This window comes from Coturnix japonica, chromosome 12 (genome assembly GCF_054131305.1).
Source record: "Coturnix japonica strain WE chromosome 12, WE-NBRP24, whole genome shotgun sequence".
Taxonomy (NCBI): domain Eukaryota; kingdom Metazoa; phylum Chordata; class Aves; order Galliformes; family Phasianidae; genus Coturnix; species Coturnix japonica.
In genome coordinates, this window is record NC_140674.1 from 9,549,109 (window position 1) to 9,574,333 (window position 25,225).

Below are 25,225 nucleotides of genomic sequence, written 5' to 3' on the forward strand. Positions count from 1 at the left end.
TGAAGGCTAGACCAATTTATCCTAATTTCTATCAGGGATAAAAGTGGAACTGAGAGGCACAGATGGTCGAGGGGTTGAATTCCTATGCTGACAAGACTGTTAAAACTGAAAAGTTGTTTCTTTCCATGCATTCATTTTCTGTTTAATTGAGTACAAAGGGCAAATAGTTGAGGATGGTGAAGCATGAGAAGGGGGGTTATTCACATGGACAACATGAGGAATCTTATTAGCCAGCGGAGTTGTATGCTGTCCTCCTGGAGGGACTGTGCTTTCTGACTGTACAAAAAGCCTATCCGCCTAGCTGATGCATCTCCCTTTAAATTCAGTTTAAGGCACGTATTTCAGGTAGTGGGGCATTCTGAAGCAAAAGAAAAAGGGTCTGTCTGGATAAATTAATCCACAGGCTGACTATTTGGCATGTTTTTTTTTCTCATCCTTCACAATTCTTCCTTGAAAAAGAGGAACCCTTATTATTTTTGAAACAACTAATTAGCATCAGGAAATAACAGCAGCAACAGTGATGGTACTCATAGAACAATTTATATGGCTTATCATTCCTGGGAAAAAAAACAAGAACATTTGTGAAGTGGATGTATATTTTCTTTGTACTGCTGGTAACTGGAAAAAGGCTTTACTATAGATTTTAGACTTTTACTTCAGTAGTATTTCAAAATATACCTTTGTTGCCCTACCTGGGAAAAAAAAAATCTATCCACAGTATTTTTCATTATCTTACAGTACAATTTGCATCGACATTTCTTTCCTACTTCAGGAACACTTACTTTCTAAGCCTAAATCAATTCCTTATGAAGTGAGAAGAACTTGTCAGGCCTCTTCCTTTCTCAGGGAAGATGAATGACTGTGGAAAGCTGATCTGGCCAGCTAACACAATTTTCTAATACTCGGGAGCAATGCAGAAGTAAGCCTATTACCACACACAGGCTAACACCCACTCTAATTTTTAACTTGTCAGAAAGTCATATAGTTAATACTGCAATCCCTGGGGGATGGATGACAAGGAATACCAGAGCCCATACATTTGGCTTGCTTCAGCACCTTCCTTCAGTGCCCTCTACAAAGATTTTGCACCTTTATGGTTATCTATCTATTTATTTATTTCTGCAAAAGGGTAGGCTGATTTGCAAACTCTAGCTCTGCTATGAGATTTCTTCTGAAGGAAAAGCTCCTGTGCCCACAGACTTTGTTCTGAGAATTACTAAGACTTGTGACTGCTGCACATCTACACCGGTTTCTTCTCAGGGACTGCTAGCTAATCTTGTTTACTAGTTCAATGACTCTGAACTCAATAAATTCTACAGCATACTGTCTTAGTATGAATAGATTCATGCCACCATAACTGAGTCTAGATGGGAAAAACAGCATATGTCATATAGCAGAGAAAAAATTTCCTTTGAGCTCTATAAACTGTAAACCTTTTTAAAAATAATAATAGTGTTACTGAAACATTATAAACTGGTTGGTAAAATATTGCATCAAATATTTTTTTCCAAGAAGTACCATCTTCAGAAAACCTTTTGAAGAATTTCAACATGTATATAAACCTACACACACATATATATATATCTATCTGATGTCAGATTTCATCTGATTCTAGATCTTCTCATCCTCAAGGACTCAAGTTCTGATGTCCTCTTAGATGTGATCTGAGAACATACATAACAGTCCTCTCTAACTGAAATAGCTTTCTCAGTAACAAGTTTTGTCTTATTTCCTTAAAAAAATCTTAGTGAACTTGTCTTTATTCTTAACAGCTTTGGGTCTTTCTTTCCCAAATGTCAAACAGTTTCTGAGAAATTGGAATAGGCAGAAATTATCACAGAGAAACAAGCTTCAGAAAAGCTTGCTACTCCTTTTTCTCAAAGCACTTTGTGTGCTCAACCAATATTTCTCTTCAGAACTGCTAGGTTATAGCAGATGTATACTGTAGGTGATTAATTAATGAAATGAGATGTGCATTCCAAGTTTCACCTCCTTTTCTTCCTGTGGATGTTAAATCACCGTTGGTATATCTATCTTCCATTCATGAAGCAAATTCTGGTAATGAACTATCAGAACTAATAACTCTCCTGAACAAACGTTTCAGGTCAGGTCGCTACTGTCAAGCTTGAGGATAACTCCAGGGTTATTTATTAATTCCAAGGCTTTTTGATGCATTTAATTTTTGTATGCAGCATTTCATAACATACCTTAAGGCAGTGGTAGAGATTATTACATGGAAGCTATGATATTATGTGATTTTTAGTAACATTGAGGAGATGAGCAGCATTAGCAGGATGGTGTTCTACCTGGCCTATATTCTGCTTTCATATGTGCACAAGCAGTGCTGGACACAGCCTTGAAAATGCAGTCAGAAATATGAAGAAGGGTACAATGGCATTTTTAATACTGGAGGTCTTAGAAGATAATTTTCAGTAATTAGATTTTGAAGGAGATAGGTGAGAAAAGCAAAATAGGATATAGTTCAGCCTATGCAACAGGAGGTGGGGGAGGTAAGTAATCTAACAAATACAAGTAGGCCCAAAGTGATCTGGAATGCCTCTGGAAATTACTCAGAAAAGACAGCACTATGAGAAAGGGAGGCGTGTGGAAGCATATGGATGGGGACTTCTTGCTCTGATTTTACACATATCTGAATGGTGTTCAGAGGACAGAAGGTGACATTTGACTAAGCAATAGCTGTGATGAGATGTAAATTTTGGATGAGTTTAAGCTTATCTTATGAAATACAAGTTTCTGCATCACGATCATTACAGATATGTTATTTCTTAGAACTTTCCCGCTAACATTTCTATTGAAGAAGGATAATTCAGGCCACGCTGCAATGCAGATCACTGTTTATGCATTCCTGCTATGCAGTAAGTCCATAAATTGAATCCACATAAGCTTTTGGGCATGGTGCTTTGGCAGTTGACAACAATATTATCATGGTCAAAGACACACAGGTATAGGCAAATTAATTTAATACTCCTAGGACCTGGCTACTGTAGGACAATTTTACTTGTTAACTGTGTTTATATAAAATGGGAGTATGCAGATGTGTTCTTAAAAGGACTGAAGTCCTTATACTACAGTAATGTATGACTACAATGGTCAACAGTGTATTAGCTTGAGTGAGCTTGCCTGATCTATGGGGTAACTAATGAAATGCAATGTGAGCGTAGTTATCCCTCAGAGATATAACTGTTTCCATACTTTCTGATTGCCATTTTTGCATTTAGGTCCTTTTCAAACTATACTGAGCAGCTCTGTACCAAAGATAAAGAACCTAAACTTGTACTACTCCAGTGGTTGTTCACCATCTTTCTTTTATACAGCCTGCATTTCCAATACAAACAGCATCACTTTAGAAAATTTTATCCTCTCATCTTGTAGTTTTCTTCATTGTCACCTAGCTGAGACAAGGTGTAGGCCAGTCCCACTGGCGTACATGGGATTTGCTGAATTCAGTGAGGTTGCTTCTGATTTGCAGCAGTACAAGTGAAAGCAGAACTTTATTCAATGACTGCACTTACACTCAACAGCTGTATGTCTGGTTCAAGGCAGGATCATCACACTCAGAAAACAATTCGGGATGAATTTGCATCATGCACGAAATGTGGAATCAGCAGTAATTCATAGTTCTAAAAAAAAAAATTTTCCACTCTCATCTAGAGACTCATCCGTCAGCATTACTCAGTGTGTTGTGAATCAATGAACTAAAATCAGCCTCTAGCAGTGTGTAGATTAGAAAAGTCACTCTTTCCCAGAGGAAAATACTGCATACAATTTTAACGTAACAGCTTCCTGCTCCCTAATTTAGATCATAAGACATTAAAATACACTAAATATCTATAACTGTGACAACATTAAGTAGGCTCTGCTCCACAAATGAAACATCTGCGTCTTCGTGGTTGATCATCTTAATTGCTTTGGTTAATTACTACTCATCAAAAAAGATATGAAAGTGGGACATACAGAATAAGATGAACTATCACGGGGCACATCTTCTGCATTTGTTCAGATTGGTCTTTGTGGTAAAAGACCACATCACATATTGTTCCTGACAGGAGCCATTCCCATTCATACCAAGTGAAAATACTCAAACCAGAAAGTGAACTGTTTAAACTGTTCCCTTGCAGCAGGAACTCACAGTTTCACTCCAACACCAATTACATAACTAACTTAAAAAATTACTGTAACTAATGTAAGATAAAAGAAAAGATAATGGCTTACTTTGATTATTGTGCATCCTTTTCCTCTCTCTCTCTCTCACACACACATACAAAAAGAACACTAACACACACTGTGACAAAGCTGCAAAGAAGCCCAAAATATCCCACTGTTTGTCAGAAGTGCTGGCAGAGGTGAATCACTTCTTCTAGCGTGTCTAACATCATAAAATTGGCTCATATTAAAATGAAAAGTTCAAATGTAAGTGATCAGACAGATGAAGCAGCTCTAAATCAAAAGGTAAAAGTAGGTCTGTAAGAGTGATGCTTCTGAATGTGACCATGCTGGGAACATTCATAAACACAGTGGTGACACTTTTCAGTGCTGTGCAAACTGTCCTTCAGTCTTACATGAAACAGCCAACTCAGATTAAAGAAGTGTAAGATGTTCAGTCATGTTATGAATTTTACTCCCATTTCTACAGATTCCAATTACAGTCAGAAGCATTTTTAAAAACCCAATTTTTCTTGAAAATAAGCAAACTCTTTGAACAAATAAAATACTGACGTTTTGTCTTTTGCCTTGCTGGGATGAGTTAAAGATGCCCAATTCCAGCATACAAATCAGTCTATTGAGGATTTTTTTATTTCAGTGATTTTACATTTGCTGAAATTTCAGTAGACAGCCAACACTCAACCCCCAGAGTCACAGTGTGGTTTTCAGAAGGATAAGGAAAATAAGTCTTTATCTTCAATATGTTTATCTGTCTGTTTAAATATTTACATTGTTATTTATTTTGGAAAATAAGAAAACACAAAAGGAAAGCATCACACTTAGTAGTGAAGGAAGAAAAAGACACGATTATGGGAAAACTGCATGAACTACAAAGTTTTATAATATTTTGTGGTAAACAGATGCTTTCTTACCAGTTCTAGAATTATGCCTATGGGAAATAGTTGAGCTCAGATGGTTATTGCAAATTGAGAGATGAAAGATGGCCTGTTCTCTGTAATCAGTAATGGCCTTCCCTTGGACTGCACTGCCACAATCTGGCCCTGAGAGTGGATGAAAGCATCCAGAGTCTTCCCTCATGTATTCTCAATTGTAATACCTACGTTAATAAACTACTGTCAGTCATACCTGACTAATCCTAACTACATACAGACACATACAGGCACTGCTTCCCTTCTTCGCCATGCTCTAAAGTAAATAACACATATAAATCCATTTTGAGGCAATAAAAGCAGCAACAGTCAAATCTATACTACTTTCTTGGTTGCTGACATCCTCTGCTAAGATACTAGGAAGGCAGAAAAGCTCTATTACATGAAGGACCCTGTATTGTATTGACCTCGGAGAAGCTAAGCTCTGGGCCCTCAGACTGGGTCCCCAAAACCTGCAAGCTATCAAAGAGAAGTCCTGACTTTATTTGTGCTCTTCATGACTTTTATACTTTGCCAGTAACGAGAAAAATGAGAAATACTTACTTAAGGGAAATGTACCTCCCACACACACATATATATTTTGTAGCCAGAAAAGTATAGACCATGCACACAAAATTACAAGATACAATAATAGAGACCAGAATTTATTTTTCTGTATCAATCCTTTTCTTCTTTAGGCATCAGTTAAAGGCTGTGTTTCTCAGTAATAGTAAAAGCTAGAAAGCAAAGCTGTAACCCAGGATATATATGCTATTGAAAATAACATAAACTTGGAAGTTACCTTTTTACATGCTGTGACAGTGCTTCCCAAACTGCTTCCTGAACTATCTGTGCTGTTGCCTTGGTGCTCTGCGACTTCTTGCATCAGTGGAGATTCAAAGTTGCTGAAGAACAAAAAACATACAAAAGAAAGCTCCAAAAGTGTTTTCAGTGACTCAGTTACATATATAACTCAAATTATGCAAAAAATACAGTTAATTAAAGAGATGCCACTAGTTTACAAGAAGTTTTCTACAGCCACATTAATGACATTAAAATTCTATTCTATCCCAGTCCTGGGAGACATATTTCACACCAAACTGGCTGATCACTACACAGGTAAGATCAGCAACTCTGTTTCTCAGGACAAGGGACACCACAGTCAGGAGTAACTGCTGCATTTTCATAGCCTTCCATTTTTTTTCTTACTTTTTTTTTGGTCTGAAGATTCAACTTTCCTGTGCTGTAACTGCAGAGCTAAATCTTTATTCTTGTGCTGCGTTGCAGCCTAAGGTTGTGCTGGTGCTGTGAATCCCAGACTCTGTTTGCAAAGCTGTTCACACAGTCAGGGTTCACAGACTGAAATAATTTTAACAGAGAAATGAAAAATTTTGAGTTACATTTGAGAACAGTCTTAGACTCCACAGCTGATTTTCAGTGAGTTTAGGGATGTAAAATACCTAAAAATACAGAGAAACACATACACACACTTATTGGCCACTGTCGACAGTTAAATGAACACATTCTAGGTGTCGTGTGAAGCAGACATGCAGCAGTACATACATACTAATTGATGTAAAAGAGCATATAGCTGAGTTCCTTCAGTTGGGCCATCCAGTGTCATACACTTATGTCTTGCATAACCCAAGCAAATGCAGCATATTGGATTGTGTCATGGGTCTTTCATTCAACACAGGAACTCAGGTTTGGCTTTTCACCATCTTTTTCAATTATTTCATCAGTCAGCTTGATCAAAGTTTCCTCTTCTCTTTCTTTATCCAAAGGGTTCCTCTCTAAGCTTTAATTTTCAATGTGCATGTGATTTCCTAAGAGATTCTCCTCAGACCATTCAGTCCCTAGTAAAGTAAAATAAACCCAATTTTCATCAGCTCCCCAGAGAACAACTATTCTCTCTTTGAGAAGTTGTCTGCTCTCATTAGTTTCTCAACAGCAGAAAAATGAAAGAAACTGCAGCAGAGATGTTGTCATATCATCATAAAATGATAACTCTGCATTGGTGCACTATACTCATTACTTCAGCACATCGTGAATTTACACAAAGCACAAGTCTTCAAGGCATCTGGAAAAGGTAAGTACCTTTTCACAACAGGATAAAGGAAGCTATTGAAAGCTTCAGGTCCTAATTCTCACCTTTGCTAGACTCCCACTGCTTGATGGAGAACGCTCATCTGACTTAGATGTGCTCATTAGATACAGAGCTATCATTGAAGGCCACAGACTTAAAAAGGAATCTGTCAAAGGATGGCAATTTTGGGACTCCAGTCAATACAGTGTTTAGTAGAGGGTGCAAGTCTGTAGTATCTACTAAAGTGTTCTGTATCCTGTGAGAGAATCATTTCTCCTTTGGTGGCAGAGATCCTAATTTACAGTTTCCATTCTGAAGCTGGGAACCTGGACCAATGGCTCAGTGTTAGGAAGTATGCAATTTTCAGTATAATATTTCCATTAATAGAAGGGTTTCCAGAGTCACTTATTTGCCACCAGATACTGTTTTACCGATAGAATTGTGATTGATTCTTTTTTCATACAAAGCTAAATGCTCTCACTGAGGATGCAAACAAATTTCTTGGAAATCGGAAGCCTGCAGCAAATTGCTATGAGATTTATGACACCAGCAGTAATAAAAATCCATCCTTTGTTATTGACCAAAATGCAAAACAAATGCTTCTATTTTCCTGCATTGAATAATTCAAAAATACTGACCTCGATGACTCAATACTTAATAAAAAAAAACCCCGCAGATGCTTCTAAAAATAATTACCTTTTTTTTTGCAGATGTGGCAGATGGTGCTACATCACCAAGAAGAGGTAAATTAAAGAATTCCCCAGGTTATCACTGAAGAAAAATAATCTTATGAAACAATATCAGGAACTTCACTTTTGTATCATCTTGAACAAGTATAACATGCTTAAACAAACTTTGCTGCTCAATAACAATTTCTAAGGTGAAAGTTCAATAACTAATGAGTGACCATTACATATTTGTTTTAACAGCTTCATGCTTTTCATTGTAATCTTTCATCTCAGCATTTTTAATCTTGTTGAAGTAAGCAAACTGTACACTTTAAGGTTTCTCAGTACCATTAACACTAAGTTATAGGCGGCTACATTTCTAATGCTTTACTAATGTTTGTACTGAATGCTAGCGCCATCATAAGCTGTATTTCAAAATAGAACTGTGATACAAATAAGAGCTGGGCAAAATTCTTCAGCATATTCTTGATTTTGCATTCACAAAGATGCCCAAAGGCGACTGTAAACCAGGGAGGCAGCTAGCTTAATCCAGACCCTAAGCAAACAGCTTTTTGGAAAGGCATGCAGCATTCAAGCAGCATCTCTTCACTTCAAAGCCCAAATCCTTTTGAAGTAGACACACTAGTCACGCTCTTCCTCATGCTACCTTTCAGATTTTACAGTTTTAAAAATTACCTTTACACGTAAATAGGTCAAGAGTCACTAGCAGTAAAGTCTTTAGATGTAACACTGTCAAAGTTACTATTTTAATCCGCGGAATTGGTTTTGATTCAGTCAGGACCATGTGTATACTTCAATCAGAGCACAGATGGTTAGTCAAACAGATGCTCTATAAATACCTCAAACAAATGTCTTTCTGACTTTTTTTTAATGGATTTGGAACCCATGTGCAGAATATAATCACTGGCAATACCAGGGCCTGATCTTGCAGTGCATTCATAGACTTGTTTCAGTCTCCATTGGCTGTTAGTGACTTCACTGGGAACTTGAAATAGTGACACCTCAGTATCAGACCTGAGTGTCTGATACGTAACTAGGTTGCTAGTAAAATTGGTGCACTAAAAAAGAGTAGAACATTAAGTCTTTATATTCAGATTGCTCATTTGATTGTGTCTATTGGGTACTTTTGATTTACATTCCATTTTTATCACTGCAAAACGTTAAAAAAAAATCCAGGTCTTTTGCTACGTGCTAGTGAAAAGAACAGAGAAAAAACTGCCCATACTATGGTTCACCACACAACAAAAAAGTCTTTATCTTCCATGTTTACACAGCCCTGATTGCCTTTTATTCTGTTCCAAATCTTGGAGCCTCTGTAAGCATTAGCAATGCCTGGACTTCTTATAAAAGATGTTTTAAAAATACAAAAGAAATCTTCTATGGAAAAATAAATGTGGAAGAAAACAAAAAGTTGTGCAATTTAGTGAGAAATATTCTTCCCTTTATTTACTGATGGAATTATTTAAGGAAAAATAACAACATTTTATCTGCTACTTCACATTCTTCATCATACTGAATAGTTCAAGCAAGGTACAGATAAAAGAGCTGACAATCAGGAGCTGAATGGCAGGTAAGTTCTTTTTTATTTTTAGTTTTGTGATAGTCTGACTATATTTCATTAATTTTCTGACAGAGAGCCAACCCATAGGAACTCTACAGAAAGCTGATAAGCATCTGTCATGGTTTTGTGGTGTGATGTGGAATACTGACAGCAACACCACAAAACCATGACAGCATCCTGCCTTTCTCCCCGTGGATTTTGCATTGAATATGACTTTAGGGCAAGAAAAAGGACAGTTCCTACTGGACCTTTGTTATGATTGTAGAAGAATGACTAGTAGCTAGGGTAAGTTTCCTGAAAAGACAGGCTTAGTTCTTGGTTCTTCAGAAGAAGCTTCATAAAAAGTACAAGCAGAACCATGAGATCTCTTCCTGTGAGAGTGCATGTGTTAAAAACACTTAGAAGGACATGTAGGATGCAGTTTTGGTAGCCATCTTTTTTGAAGAGTTCCTAATTTGGAGGACTTCTGGAAGCGATTAACAATTAGACAAGATCTGATGAGGAAAAAGACTGTCTAAACACAGGAAAGATTAGGGACCAGATGCTTAAATTCATGTGGACTGAAATATCATCATAGACTGCTCTCTGAAATTGACTGCTCTCCTAGAATTGAGGAGACCATACCCAGCGCTGTAGTGCCATAAGGTGGGAAACTAAGGCACAGCTGGGAGTTCAACTGCAGGAGAGCTAAGAAATCTCACTGAAGGAAAGATGCTTCAATCTATTCTGTTTATATGTACCTAACCTAAATGGGCAGTGCTGATAAAGAAGATGATTTCAGAAACATAAAGACTGAATACAATGTATCCAGGTACAGCTGTTACAGACACAACAGAAAAAGGTAGTTTCTTTTCAGCTAAATCTTTCAAAACATTTTTCTAGGCTTATAATGGTGTTCATAAAAGCAATATGTTTTTACCTTAACTAATGACTCCCGAACAGTAAAGCAACCATCTAAAAATAAGTGCCTTCATCTGAAATGGTCTCAGAAAATTCTTATTCTCTTCAATCCAGTATTGTTCCTATGACCACCTGCAGCTGTATTCATAAACTACCTACTTAAAACATCAGGGTACATTCAGAAGTTATTTTAATGCTGTAGAATAGAACTCTGGTACTGCTTATTCAAAATAACATATTTTTACATAATTTACATGTCTGAAACGTTCCTGAACAATTCTGAATTCCTACCAGTGTCCAACAGATCACAAGACTTCTCAGTTTTGATGCTGGGTTAATATATCAACCAACAGCAATCCCTGAAAAATTACAAAAAATAAGGTCTCAAGATAAACACTTGAGAAGTGTGATTCTTTTTAACAATGCTATCAGTGTATTAAATAAAATGGAGCTGCCACTCTAATTATCTTGGCTTCTAATGATACAAAACATGCTTTAATGCAATTCTATCAAGATCTTACAAGCATTGACTTTGCTTTAATTTGTTTAATTTTTTTTTTCCTATGGACTGGACTGTGTTTAATGGGATTGAATAGTAGATGTAAAGGCAACGTTCTTGATTTTTTTGTAGCTTACACTAGCATGAAGAAAATGTAAGATTTCTGTCCAAGAAACTATGATTGTTTATTGTTGTTTGTGGGCTTTTTGTCCAGACAAATCCCCCTTCTTTCTATGCCCTAAACCTATGGCCTTTCTAACTATATAAGAAACACAGGCCATTATCTATGAGTGTCTAACAGTGAATCAGATCACTGAGATGTTAATTTTAACTTATCTATTTCTTTTTCGTGGTGGTACAGTGCTTATAAAATGCAGAGCTTTTTCAGCCATTATTTTGCAATAAACTTCAGAACAACTATGAAATTGTTGTGATAACTGGGCCTGAAACATTTGACTTCTTCTGGCTGGAACACCCAGGGTTCAGCAGGGCTATCTACCCTGCTGACTGAGCTCTGGATGGGCTCTCAGATAAACCTGCCATTGCCTGCTGTGTCATTAAGTGGGAACCTACTAAATGAGTGTTCCTGTATTTACATGTAAGGCATGAGTATAGGCCAGATTATGTAAAGGCATGAGTTTTCAGTTATCCACTAAGAAATCAAGAGATTTGGGTGCAGAGAATCTGAGAGAAGAAATTTCTCTTTGATGCTTCTTTTTTATGTGTAGTGCTTGAAGATAGGAGAACAGTTTCTGTTCTATCACAGTGGTGGTAATTTAGATACAGACAAGTTCACTTGCATTATAGTCTAAGGGATGATCTTTAGTGAAGATGACCAAATAGCTAAGTCACACATGATGAATGTCTGTATCACAATTGTTATCTTGCCCAGGCTTTAAAAAATATAAAATAAAAAAATAATAATAAATATATACATATATATTATAATGGGAAATTCTTGCACTTTGTAATGCACCCTAAAGTGCTGAATGACTGCAACTCACAATACAAATTAAACTGAAGGTGTTTCCGGGCAGTGCGTTGATGTTTCAGCAGGGCGTAGCAGCAGACACGCTCTTCCTACCAGCTTCACTAAGAGCAGAGGTGGACTCGTGACATGTGTCTTTGCGTGAGTTTAGTTAACTCTGTTCACCACTGCGCCATTTTTCCTTTTTATTAAAAGGAAGAAAAAAGGAGGTATGCAAGTAAATACAGCTTTTACAGAATAACTATGGTTTTGTGTGTGTGTGTGTGTGTGTCGCTATAATCAGTTCAGCTGGAAAAGGATATAGTATAATATACAGGCCACGTTCTGCGTATCCAGAATAAACCCATGCCAAATTAAACCCGGTCTTATGTTTTTCTCCTGTAAATTGGACTTGGATTGCTATTTGTACTATTTGCTTATGCTCTGCCTCTGTTGTTTTTTTTCTCAGTAGTTATTCAGTTATCTTTCTATGTACGACATGCTCAAAGACATCTTCTGACTAAGAAAATCATCTGTTGCACTCAGCAAACACACAGTTGCTTATGAATTAATTTTACTTCTATGAAATAAAATCTGCTACTGATTTCAGTATCCAAAGATGTATCTCAGTGTAATACTCAGATGTCTGTTCTGTAATGTACAGTATTGATTTCCATAATCTTAGAAATATGGCCGCACTTTAAAAAGCATCAAGACTTTGGACTTGGTAAGTACACTAACACTTATATTATGTCCTGAAAATCACTTGAGGCAGTTCAGATAATGTGGCCATTGGATTTCATTGAATGTATGGCACACGTTACACACAGGATTAAATTTATTGGCAGGTACAATGTGCAGCCAAGATTACATGAGCATTTAACTAGACCACTCAATAGCCATGCTATCACTTCTATTTTGTTCCCCTCTATTTGAGGGGAGGGTCTCATTCTAGAACTAGTGTGAGGACAATGGCTTTTTCATTTCAACATCACAGCATGCAAGTATTTTCCTTTTATAAATAAACAAGCTGTCCATTTTTATTGGATGTCTGCAGTGATAACATGTCCCTCTCTGAGAGAAGAAATTGCTTTGCAATATAGAATAACAATCTGTAAGTATTTTGTTGGACTGTTATCCTGCTGATTTGACATCTTCCCTTTTCAAACTGAAATTGCATAGATAACTTTGAATGAATCTAGGGGAACAGGCTAAAGGCCTCATTTAAACACAGTTCCATAAACTAAGTTACCATTTTATTTTTTTTTTTCCTTTAAAACTGTGCGGAGTCACAGTATGTAATAAACAGCTCCACTAGCGAGGCACATTTGTAAGTATGCAATCTCTCAGAGACTACATGAGGACCCCTTAAGTTTTTCCCTGCTGAAAGCAAGTGCAAATCCTGTACACCCACTGAACAGAAACTACAAGGGCTACTCCAAAAGTAATTCTTCCTATTTTATTACGTTGGCCCACAATGGCGGCAGAAGTTGAACCTGCCTACCATTATTGTCATATTTTGTTGCTGGGAGACAGATGGCAGCAGAGGGGCAGCCTGACAGAATGGTGTCTGACATGACAGTGAGTATGAAGCAAAGTTGTGCAACTGAATTCCTCTGTGCAGAAAAAATTTCACCCACTGACATTCTGCTGAATATTTTTGGAGACCCAGCAGTGAATGTGAGCACACTGAGGTGAGTAGCGCATTTCATCAGTGGTTACAGCAACAGTGGATCACCCCCACTGTGCAGATTTTTATAAGGGCAGCATGCAGGCTCATACTTAGTTAATAAGGATGACTATGTTCAAAAATTGTATTTTGTAGCAGAGAATTTGCTCTATCAAATAGTGCAGTTATGCTTTTTGGACATGTTACAGTTTCCATGAAAATAAACTGGAGCCATTACTTTTGAAGCAAGCTATGTACAAGAACAAGTGACTTATGATTACTGCTCAGTACTGCAGCCCCTCTTGGGCTGCTGAATGTATTTCCTTCCACAACTGTTCTGTCATTTGGCTTGATAGTTATGCTAATGCTTTCTGGATTTATGTAGTCTATACATACTGCACTGCCACTTCATTAAGAAAATTAACCTCACTGAAAAAAGACCAAAAAAACCCTAAACATTTAACTGGTTACTCAGTTGTTATAAAGCAACAAATGCTACGCAATATCCACCATGTGGTTGGCCAGGGAGTTTCTGGGAAGCACACAGTTATCCAGTTCTAGGAATCCTAAATTCTGCAGAGATTTCTTTTTAAAAGGTTTTAAGCGTAACACAAAGATGCCTTATTTTAGTGAATTCCAGTTTATTATCAATTCACGTACTAAACCCAAACTTCTCCAGTAATGAATGACTCCTGTCTGGAGTCTGAACATGGTCTGAACCACGTCAGAAGCTGTTCACTGTTGGTGCAAGGATACAGCTCAGAGACAGAGCACAGAACACAGAACCTTGCTTTAAGATGAACTGGTTAGAGTTATACAGGACTTGATGACCAGTCCTGAATTTCACAAGCTGGGAAATAAACTCTGCAGCATCAGGCTCTGTGTTAGATTTTATTATTATTATTGTTTTCTTTCAGCAGTAGATTAAATTTAGTTGAGATTTAGAAAGGAATTTTTCTTTGGTAGAAGTCAATCAATTTATTTGGAATACAATAAATTGTGATGCCAAAAGCAAGAGAAAACACAGCTTTGATAAAAACTGCTGACTATCCATTGTGTGTCATCGGCATTGGCAGCAGTCAGATATTAATAACTGGTCAAGTCTTGAAGTGAAGAAATTAATGAGGGAAACTAAAGAGATTAATGAAAATAATCCAAGGTTGACAGGACCTAAATCCTAGAAAAGAAGGTTTAAAATTTACACAGGGCACCAAATAAATACCAGCACTCATAAGATTAATCTGCGTGTACTGAATTTGTGCTATTTGTTAAGAGAAAAACAACACCCACTCTGAATTTTTCCTGTCTGAAACTGAGAGAAGGGCAGGTGTACTGTATATGCAATTTAAAGCACTATTTAATGCACTGCTAAAGAGGAGGTTAAAAAGTTCCACCCCTATGTTCCTGATGCTCATCATAAGTGTGGGGAGTTCCAAAGCCATTGCTGATGCAGATGCTGGGCAGGCACATAGGTAGGGAAGTACACCAGTCCCTGGGGAGTGCAGCCCAGCGTCCAGACCATGAAAGAAAGGGAGATGCCACTGCCGTAAGCTGGTAACTAATGATATTATTCTGTTGCATAAAACATTTTAACTCAATTCCCTTCTGTGAGAAAGCTAAAACTACTTTGCCACTTCTGGGTGCAAGTTCAAAACATGTAGTTTGAACACTCAGTTCAAATTTATTGCTTGCATTCCTGATCCTTCATGCTGAAGCTGTATCCTCACTGTCAGATAATGAAATACTGGCTCCGAGAGGCAGCTACAGCACTCCAGAACGAGCTTAGATAAATGTTTAAAACAGAATACTGTTAACTGGAGGGACCACTGCCAGCATCCTTGTAATCCCAGACCAGTATCCTCACCTGACTGAGCACCAAGCCTCACCTCTCAGCCTGCTCTGGCTCTGCAGCACCTCTGGCTCACAAGGCACTCCGCTGTCTCCACACGTGACTTATGGCCCTCACTTCTGTCTGCTCAGGTGCCATTCATTGTTTAACATACAGCTCTTTAGTGGGTGCTCTAATTTTCATGTCTGTATGCTCAAGTAGATGAGGAATGACAGCTGCATCACATAGTGACTTGAAGTGTGTTTTAATGCTGGGTTTATTATCCACAGTGCAGATAAAGGATCCCACTGGCCTATTCTGCCTCACTCCTACTATGGGCTTAGCTTAATAAAAGACATTTAACCAGAAAGAATGAAGTAATTAACCTGGGGCTGAGGAAAGAAATTGCAAAAGCCTGCTAACCTGCTAAGTTTGCTTGTCATCATTACAGGAAAGAGCTCACAGCCTAAAACACATACAAAGCAAACAAAATATGGACATCTATGAAACTGCCACTAATAAACATTCTGCAAGTTTTTTCCTCCTGTTCCTCACAGCCCCACACCTCAAGAGATCAGATCCTCATCCACCAACTTAAAAATGTAGACACTTTCAGTTCCTTCTGCTTTTAGCCAAACGTTTAGACCTCACTGAAGAAAATATCCCTCTGAGAATTGTTGTCTCTGTGACAACGTAGATTAGCAGGGTTAATGAACTGATTAAAGTACTTCCCCATGAAAACAGGTCACTTCAAAAATTCCCACCACTGATCAGAAACTGAGAATACAAGGTGATTCTGTAAGAAGATGGTGAATCTCCAAAACGAGCACATTAAATACATTTTCTGGCCACTCAAATCAAAACATCTGGAAAATTCGTATGCTAACTTGCAAATGATAAGCACAGCCATCAAATATTAAACTTGTGACACCGGCTACGGCTCTAATGCATGCAGCTGTTGTGATTAAAATAATACTTCTGGCATTCCACTCCTGTTCAGATGATTTCTACCTTTGCGCTCTTTTATTTAAACATGATTTGTAATATATTTTTTCCTCCACTATTCACAGAGGTGGAAATGTGGAGAATGGTTCTCCAAGCTATGCAGTCTCAGCAAACACCACCCACCTCCTGAGTGCCTCAATCCTTCCTTACTTCTTTTCACTCATCACTGACAATGGTTCAAACTTAATTCCCAGTACTGATTCCTGTTGGTTCATGTCCTGTTTTGGTTTTGTTGTTGTTTTTAAATTCCTTAATGATTCCTTCGAAGAAACTGTTAGATCTAGCTTAATTCCTTTACTGTTCAACTTCATAACTTTGCCTGCAACTTTGTCTCCTTATAAGTTCAAGATTTTTTTTACAGTTACTCCTAAATGTATCTTCTCCCATTTTAGTACAAAGCCAACAAATCTGTTCTCTCTCTGCCGACAAAACCTGGGCTGCTTTGATGAATTATAGAAACAGATGTCAGCTGAAGTCTGGGACATCAGTGCTACTGTACAAGTTATCAACCAAAATGAGTGAGGGCCACACGCCTACTGACTGTAAGAAACCTCTGATGTAACTGCAGCTCGTGGGTCTTTTCTTAGCTTTGAATATTTCAACATATCTCTTTGCACCTGCAATCAGGTCTAGCATATTGATCACATGTGAAAAGTGCTTGGCTTCCAACAGGGACCTATAAAATCAGAAAGGCTTTTCTTAGCCATTCTTGGCAGTCTACGTGCTTAAGTGCGCAACACCAAGCATTACTAGAATTCCATGTTGGTGGTACAAAACTTTCTGTACTACATGGAGAGTGAATAAGAAATAGCAGCCACACTTTGACTTGTCTTTTCACCGTTTAAAGTATAAAACCTGCTATTTCTCATCTGTGGTGTGTGGGAATTCATTTTAATTCTTTTGAATTACTTTTCAGTCCAATATTGCTCCTAAGCCACATTGCTGTTTCTGATTCTCAGCTGAAGAACGCTTCCGATTCTTCCTTTTATTTACAGTTTTCACAGAAAAAATAAGTTAGAAGTCTGTGCTAGTCCAAAAGACAAATGCCTGAAGACTCCTATTTCTTTGTCAGCTAATATGGCTTTCAGATATACAGGCTTGCCCCAAATTGTGTATGTCTACAGGATTAGTTTCAGAAGCATGAGCAGAGAAACTGCAGTTTTACCAGACTGGAGTGATAGCACCTTCTGAGGCTACTGTGCAGTAGCATTCCAGATAGTCAGTGGCTTATACAGGGCACAGAAGCAGGCTTATATGTAAATAATCCAAGTATTTTAATTCTTGCCGTTCTCCTAAAGAAGCAAAGCGCAAGGTGGTAAATTTAAGGGCTTAATGCAGTTTTGTTGCTTCATCACAACAACAAACATTGTTATAGACTGCAGTTCCAGGTTCTTAACTATGATGTAAAAAATGTATTTGGGCTGCTTGAAGAAAAAGTGACAGCTACCAGTTCTGTGCAGTCCCATGGAGCTGTTCATCTGATCCCCAGGGTAAGCATTCACCCCAAGAGCTACTGCTGGAAAGTAATTTAGCTGTGAATGCCCAAAGGCATCCACCTTGCTCAGCTCTGCTCCACGGCAGCTGCAGGCATCCAGATACAGTTGTGTTTTTGCCTTCAGCTATGAATGCCAAAACAAGGGAAGGTATAGAGCAAGAATTAATATGCACTTCAACTTTATACTGAACTCAAGGAGTGATCATAGTGTGTGATTCAGCAAGAAAGACAGCTGAGGCCCTTCATTAGGAAGCTGGGTGTGATTAAGATCAGCAGCAGAGTAGCTACAGAAACAAACCAATATCCAAAGTGATTCTGCAGGGAAGAAGTGAAAAACTACTTATCCCATAACAGTTTAGTAGCAAAGACTTTTTTCCTTTGGTAAGGTCTATACAGCTGCTTCCCAAACACCAATGTTTGCTGTTTGTGCTTCTTGACAGCTGCTATAATTAGTTTCCCACTAAAGTAACTCAAATATTTCAGATGAGGTGGGTGGATTATGATGCGTTAAAGATGCATGAAGAGAAATTATCTCTCCTAAAGCTTCCCAGTGTGCTTTTTTCCCCACCAAAGTCTTCCTGGACTGAACGACTGATTGCTGCTCCAGTCATCAACTTTTATTCACAGACAGAAAGAATCATGCTTACATACTTCAGCAAATAGAGGGTTACCTTGATGAAGAAATAACAAGCAGCTGTCAACATACCAGCTGCAGGAGTTAAAAGGGATGAAGAAGCAGCTTGCAATTGCAGAGAAGGCTGAGTTAGGAAGCAGAAGGAAAAATTATGGCTTGGTAAGAAAGAGGTATATTACCCATAGTAGCACGATAACTCTGGGACCTGTTACGGAAATAGTGTTTTCCAGGTAACAGGCATAGCTAAGGTGATGAGCTGAGCAGATGGCAGAGCTGTAGAGCAGGTCTGGTTTCTTAAGAGATGTTCTGACAGTAGCAAGCAACAGTTGTGTGGGGCTAGAAGATAGATGGTGGTATCACTCTGAGGAGATAAGCGTTTAACAATGAAAGCAAGACCACAAGCATGGAAAGCAGCATGCTGCAGTTTGTAAAATCATCATGGTAGTCAGTGTATGGGATTGGCACATAAGAACTACTAGCAGTAAGTTAAAAATACATATATCCTCCTAACTTCATTGTGAAATGTTAAGAGTGAGGGCTATTCCTAGGTCAGGCAATTCAAACTCAAGTACAACAGCATTATGAAGCTGTGGTCTGTAAATAACTATTGATCTGAAAACCAATTAGCTTAGCTCTCCTCCAGATGTTGCTTTAGAGGTTTTATCCTCCTTGTAAGGAAATAAAAGCAATTTCTCATATAAGCAATTATCACTTGTATAAATGCGTGCCACCAATCCTGCTGAATGTTCAGGCAGCTCTGTATTGTTTCAGCACTTTTCTCTTTAGGATGGTGTTTTCTCCTTTTTCCTAATATTTTTTTTTCTCTTTCTTTGGGACACCACACAACCCAAATAAACCCAGGTACAATCACTTCCAGCATATACATTTTATCTCCAACGCAGCCTGTAGTATAAGACGGTACGATTTCTCTGCTTTTTTTGCCTGCCGGCTGTCATCGCAATGCAATGCCGCCGTGACTGTCGAGGATAACACCGAGCTGCACCGCGCACCTCCAGCGGGCTGCTCCTCTCCGAGCAGCGATTTCTGCCTCGCAAGAAGTTTCGCTCCGATCGGTTTTGCATAAGTGCAATAAACGCGGTTCGGTGGAGCTCGGGTAGCGGCAGCGCAGTGACCGCGGGGTCTTGTCACTGAGATTATCAGATTTACCGGGGGACGTACATAGAAGCACAATATCCCGAAAGTATTTTATTAAGCACGGATCAACTCACCGCCAGAGCAGGAAAATCGGCTGTTATAGGAAAAGAAATGACCAAATCCTCGTTTTTTCACTTTAATTTCTGCTATCCGCGCGGCAGGGAGGCATAGCGGCCGCGCACCTCCGGGCAGGTACCAGCGGGGACACGGACACTCGCAGCCCGGCGCCGCTGCTCGCCCAGAGCCGGCCGTGCCCGCAGGAACCGCCCGGCTCGGAACCGCGCGTCCCTTCCGCCGCGCGCCCGGTGCCGCGATGGAACAGCGCTGCCGCCTGTTCGCTGCGTTCCGTTGGAGGTAAGGGACTCCGGGACCGTCTCAGCGGGCGGCACCGCGGCCGTTACTCACCGGGCAGCGGCGGGGACCGGCGGGCGCACAGCTCCGCTCCGCTCCGCTCCGCTCCTCACCGCGCCGCCCGCAGCCGTTACGCAGCGGGGCGCGGCGAGCGCGGGGCCGTGACTCCCGTTAGGCGGCGGCGGTGCGCGGGGAGGGGCGGAGAGCGGGGCCCTACCTGGGCGGGGGGCGGCCGGCCATGGCGAGACCCCGGCGGTGGGACCCTCGGCTCGGGAGGAGTCGGGGCGGCGGGAGCGCGGCGCTGTGCGGCTCCCGGCTGCCCGGCCCTCCGCATCACTCCTCCCCTGCCCGCCCCGCCGCTCCTCTCCCACCCTCACACCTCCCTCGGGGCGCGGTGGCCGCGCTCCCCCGGGCGGCGCCGTCGCCGGGTCTTTCCCCACCTGCGAAGCGCCGTGTGGCGGCGGGCGGCCGGGCGGAACATGGCCGGGGCTGCGGGCGGCCGGTCCCGTCGGTTCCCTCCCGTCTGGCGTGGGGCTCGCGGTTCAGCGGTTCCGCCGGTGCCGTGCAGCCGGGTCCGGCCGCGAGGTGCTGGCTCCCTGCGCTCCGCCGTGTGTCGTGCTGCCCCAGCCCCGTGCCCATGTGATTCACACGGCGGGTGCTGCCCGTCTGCGTCGGAGATGTGACGCTCGAGAATTTAGAGGGAGCCTGCTCGGGTCACTACGCCGCAGCCCGGCTCTGCGCTCATTCAGGCTGCTTCATTTACTTCTACTGGCAGAGCTGGTTTGGTTTTTTTAATTCCCTCTGAGACGGTGCCGCATGTTTTGCGCCTCAGCTTTGTCGTATCTGCGCGCCCACGTCTGGGACCCTGTGCTGTACAGCCATTGAATTGGCTTCTCGTCATAAAATTCTGAAGGGGCGAAGATTAACAGCATGGGAGCCCCATTGAGCCGTGCTACAGACACAGCGTGCGCTGGGTTCACGGGAGACCTTCACTCATGGCTTGTAAATATCCACAGACACTGCCAGCAGCTCAGCTGATGTCCAGTGAGCCCGGCTCCTCAGTCATCACCAGGCTCAGAGATGTGCTGAGTACATGCAGAGACTGAGAGGCAGGGCAGGAGATGACCACGCTTTGGCAGTGATTTTTGTTCCCCTGTGCAGCAGAGACTCAGTGTTTCTGTCCTTTAAATGCTTTGTTCCCGTATCCTGTCTACACCTTCATATTCCCTTTAGTTGCTGGAAGTCACGAAGCTTATTGAGATGTGGAAGGGGCATGCAGGGGGAATCATTTGATATATTACATCAGGTTTTGTTCTTTGTTCAAGTTTACAGTGAATGAATCAAACAAACTTTGCAGCCAAGGGCTTGGGATCACTGAACTCCTCTGGAGCCACTGTTTTTCATCCTTCAGAAAGGCGACCAGAAGAGTTTGTTTTCAGTGCCTTTTGCTTAACCCAAAGAGAAAGTTCATGTTAATTTTTAAACACCTCTTAAGACTGTGTTGAGGATGCAAGTTATCCCTGCTGTTGTAGCAGTTGATTTGTCAACTCTCGAGGAGACAAATGAGGATGGCAGAAATGATAGCTACATTGTGGTAGCCAAGGGCGAATGGGAATCAAAGCTTTGGATAGGTGCTGGCTTATAAGTGGAGAGTGGTAGCTCATTTGCTCCTTCTTCACTGTCACAATCTTATTCTTTATCTACCTCTGTTGAAGTACTTTTTTTCTGTCCCAGATGTTTACTGTGACCTCTGTTACTGTCCGCTCCGACTCTACCCAGGTGTCTCTTCAGACTGCATTTAAGCCACCAATCTTGTACTTTACTTTTCTGAATTCTTCCTGAATTCTGGAGAAGAAGCTCAAATATTACACACCTACAGATCCTGTTTGTCTGTCTCATGCCGTCTCGCATTTCTTGGCTATTCTGTTGTGCACTTCTCCCCTCACAACATGCAATTACTTTCTCTCCATATCTTTGCTGTTCTCTCCCTTCTACTTTTACTCCCCCTCCCCTTTTTGTTTGCTTGCTTGCGTATTTCTTCCTCCCTTTTTCATTCTTTATTATTTTGCTCTAATTTGATAGGCAACAGTTTTCACATTCCTGTTTCTGGGTTGCAGAACTGCTTCTTCAGTGCTGCTGGATGTGACAGATTTCCAGCTAAGGATAGTCTGGAGAAAGGAAGTGCCCATTTTCTGTCAGTGATATTTGCACTCCAGAAGTTCTTAAAGCTTTTTCCAGTCTCATTTCTGATTGCCTGTTCTTGTGACTTGTCTGAGGAAGAGCAGAGTGTCACAAAGAGTTTTTCCCTGATTGGTGGTGGGGATCTTTGTTGCTCACTCTCTCCTGTGCTTTTAGTTTTTGTTCTTGGTGTGATATGGCTCTGAAACACTTTTTTCTCGTCATAGACCCTGCCACTCGTCTGTCTCTTACTCCAGCAGATAGCACTAGGATTACATGTGTGCTGGTTCTTGCTTTGATTTTTATCACATGCTAGCAGTCAATTTGAAGCCCTCTCATTGTCATCCTGTGATCTGAGTCCTTCTCCTTTTTCTCTATTTTTTTTTTTTGTGCTAGTTGCTATTTATTCTATTGCTATTTATCTACTTGCTATTTAGTTGTTATAGTTTAGTTATTTATCTAGTTTCTATTTATTCTATGATCCTGCAAAAATTCTGCTTACCTGTCTTGTACAGGCATAGGCTCTATTGATTCTTCTTATCCTTTTTTAGCCAGGCCTTATCTTTGAATTTCCTCACAATTACTGGAAATGCCCTCATTTAGGTCACTGTCTCTCCTCTCCTGTGAAAGTCCATACTCTTGATTTCTGAGCAACTGGCTGTGTGTGACTTTGTGCCATTGTTTTCAGTGCTTGATGGTATGGGTACATAGCCTGAAAAGCCTCTTTTTTCTGGAACCTGACTTGGTAGAACAGAACTGATTACTGTCACACATTGACTTATTTCAGAGCTGTCATTGGGAGTGTATTTTTTCCTCACCTTTTAGATATGAGTTGGCATCAGGAAGAGTCTACTCTGGCAGTTTAGTTACCTCACTCTGTCTTCTCTATGTCACCTTAGGGTAGTGCTCTCATAGAGAGTAACAGAAAGTTGTGGTTAGAGAATGGAACTGCCTATGCAGAATACAGGTCATTCCAGCTGTTTGCCCTCAGATTTTACACACTGTATAGATCTTTAAAAATTTCCAAGCAGCCATTTGAAAATAATTAATCAGCTTTTCTGATGGAATAAACTGCTGCAGAGTTGTCAGTTTGAGCTGACAGAAACTGAATCAGTAGTTCCAAACAGAGCTGACTGTCACATGAGAAAATATGTCAGTCATTCCTGAAAAGGCAGAGGGAGCCAATCTTACACCGAGACTCTGAGTTGACTTTGAAGTTTTGTTCACTTGCTGTAAAAGTGTCCTTGAAAACTGTGCTTTTGCAGAACTCGTGGGTTTGTGGGTTTTTTTCTCTTTTTTTCCTCCAGGAAATGTATCTGGTCTATGCTGAAGCTGTAACTGGATGATATTTCCAGGAATACATCAGTTCTGTCGGGGACTAGAGAAAACAGTGTTGTTTTCCACTTCACTTTGCTTGTCCTATGAGCTACATTTTTTTAAGCATACTGATTATAAGTAGGGATGTGGGAAATTTCGGATGCTGTATGTGTTTAGAAATCAGGATCTAAATAGCTCTCAGTATCTTAGATTTTTTTGTAAAGAGACATAATTATTCCTGAATAAATTTAACACTACCCAGTCCCCAGCACAGGGACCATCTTCCACAGGGAAGATTAGATAGATAGCTTGTATGTGTTAAGGTGTTTTTGTTTTTTGCCTGAATTAACCTCAAAATCTTTGAGTTGATCTACAAATCTAAATATTAAACCTACTAATAGGGTCCCTCTTTTTTTAAGAAAAACTTCCAAATGTACGTGGCATTTTCAACCTACATGCATTCCTGGAAAAGGAGAGATAAGATTAAATTCTGTAAGATAAATCAAGCACATTAAGTTGTTCCCAGGTGTTTGAAGATCCTATGCTGAAAATGGTCTGTTAGGCTTGTTTTAGTAAGCCAGAGAGCTCCTGCATTGAGCATTTCAGCTGATCTGAAATATATTATTCAATAGGGAAAGAAACCAATATTTGCAATAAACTCAAACCTGGCTGTTTAGTTCCTCAAAGATCAAAAGTGATATGCTAAATTGGGCTAGAGTCTGATAACAGTAATCAGCTAGACAATAAACCCTCATCTGTATCATGAACAGAAGTCTTTTAAGCAACTGGAGGTGGTGATGCATATAGAATAGACAGGAAGGATATTCACAAACACTCTTTGTGTTCATTTGTGCTGTCCTCGGTTTTCAAAAATCATTTTTGCTTTCACCTTGTTCTCTCAGCCTCCAAACCTGAGCTGTACCATATGAGTACTGTGTGCTTCCCATTGTGCTTTCCTCTGACTCCAGAGGTAGTCAGTGTTCTCGTACTTACTGAATAGACTGTGACTATTTGGGGCAGATTGTTTTTAAGAACACATAGAATTTTTAAGTTCTTCTGAATAAATACTGCAAATGGATCTGGAATTCTGAGTCTCTTTGGAAGTCTCTGTAATTTTTCATTACTAAACTATTTTTGAAAGTTTTATCTTACTTCTAGCCACAGTTCTCCAAAGTACTGTTTCCCTCTGCCTTCATAGTTTTGACTATTCACTTGAGCAAAGTTAGATTTTAAATAGGAATTATATTTAGTATTTCCTCAGAGGGGAAGGCTAAGTCAAAGGCAACCTAAAACAAGCCATAGAGCAGTATGAAATAGAGCTATCTGCCTTTCCTAATGTGGATGGGCAAAGCAGAAAGCAAAAACAAAGAAATGGAAAACCTCAGAGAGAAAGGCTGAAAAGGGAAATTCAAAGACTGGTGTAAATGATGCAGAAAATCTGGCTTGAAAGATCTCACAATGGCCATCTTGTTCTGTGCTCTCACAAATGGCCATTGAGGCATTAAAACTGCGTAGATTGCAAGAACGTACAATTAAAATGTGATGGGAAATGGTTTACTTTTTTCCTAGATTTTGCATGTAAGTGTACACCAACTGCTGTGTGTTTATTTTCTGTGTGCATTATATATTCATGAAATTCAGTGGGAGTAAGGAATTGCTCATGTGATCCATTTGAATAAATGCCTTTAAACGCTGACAATAACGTGCAGGTGTATGAAAGGCCAGAGGAGCTACTCCTCATTTAAAATGAATAAAAGCCAAAAAAAGCCACAAACATGTATATATAATAAAAAGATCT

The 25,225-nt window shown here is 40.0% G+C and overlaps 1 protein-coding gene and 1 long non-coding RNA gene across 16 annotated transcripts in view; one reads left to right on the forward strand and one right to left on the reverse strand.

Annotated features, from left to right (window-relative positions):
* Positions 1–20,618, reverse strand: part of SPHKAP (SPHK1 interactor, AKAP domain containing) — a 61,385-nt gene extending 40,767 nt beyond the window's left edge. For 4 of the 15 annotated variants that reach the window (XM_085512904.1, XM_085512900.1, XM_085512903.1 and 1 more), the window contains exons 1-2: positions 20,150–20,287; positions 5,896–5,998 (exon numbers count right to left, since the gene is read on the reverse strand). In XM_085512904.1, the coding sequence (XP_085369030.1) occupies positions 5,896–5,998; positions 20,150–20,172 (126 nt within the window). In that variant the 5' untranslated portion in view covers positions 20,173–20,287. Of the gene's footprint in view, positions 1–5,895; positions 5,999–19,655; positions 20,082–20,149; positions 20,288–20,372 lie in introns of those variants that run through there. The other 11 variants (XR_001557142.3, XM_015871402.3, XM_015871403.3 and 8 more) reach the window with 7 other exon arrangements.
* The window catches only part of LOC146758845 (uncharacterized), a 186,982-nt gene continuing 181,573 nt past the window's right edge, over positions 19,817–25,225 (forward strand). Inside the window, exon 1 of the long non-coding RNA XR_014933187.1 lies at positions 19,817–19,935. This is a non-coding gene — a long non-coding RNA (uncharacterized LOC146758845). The remainder of the gene's footprint in view (positions 19,936–25,225) is intronic.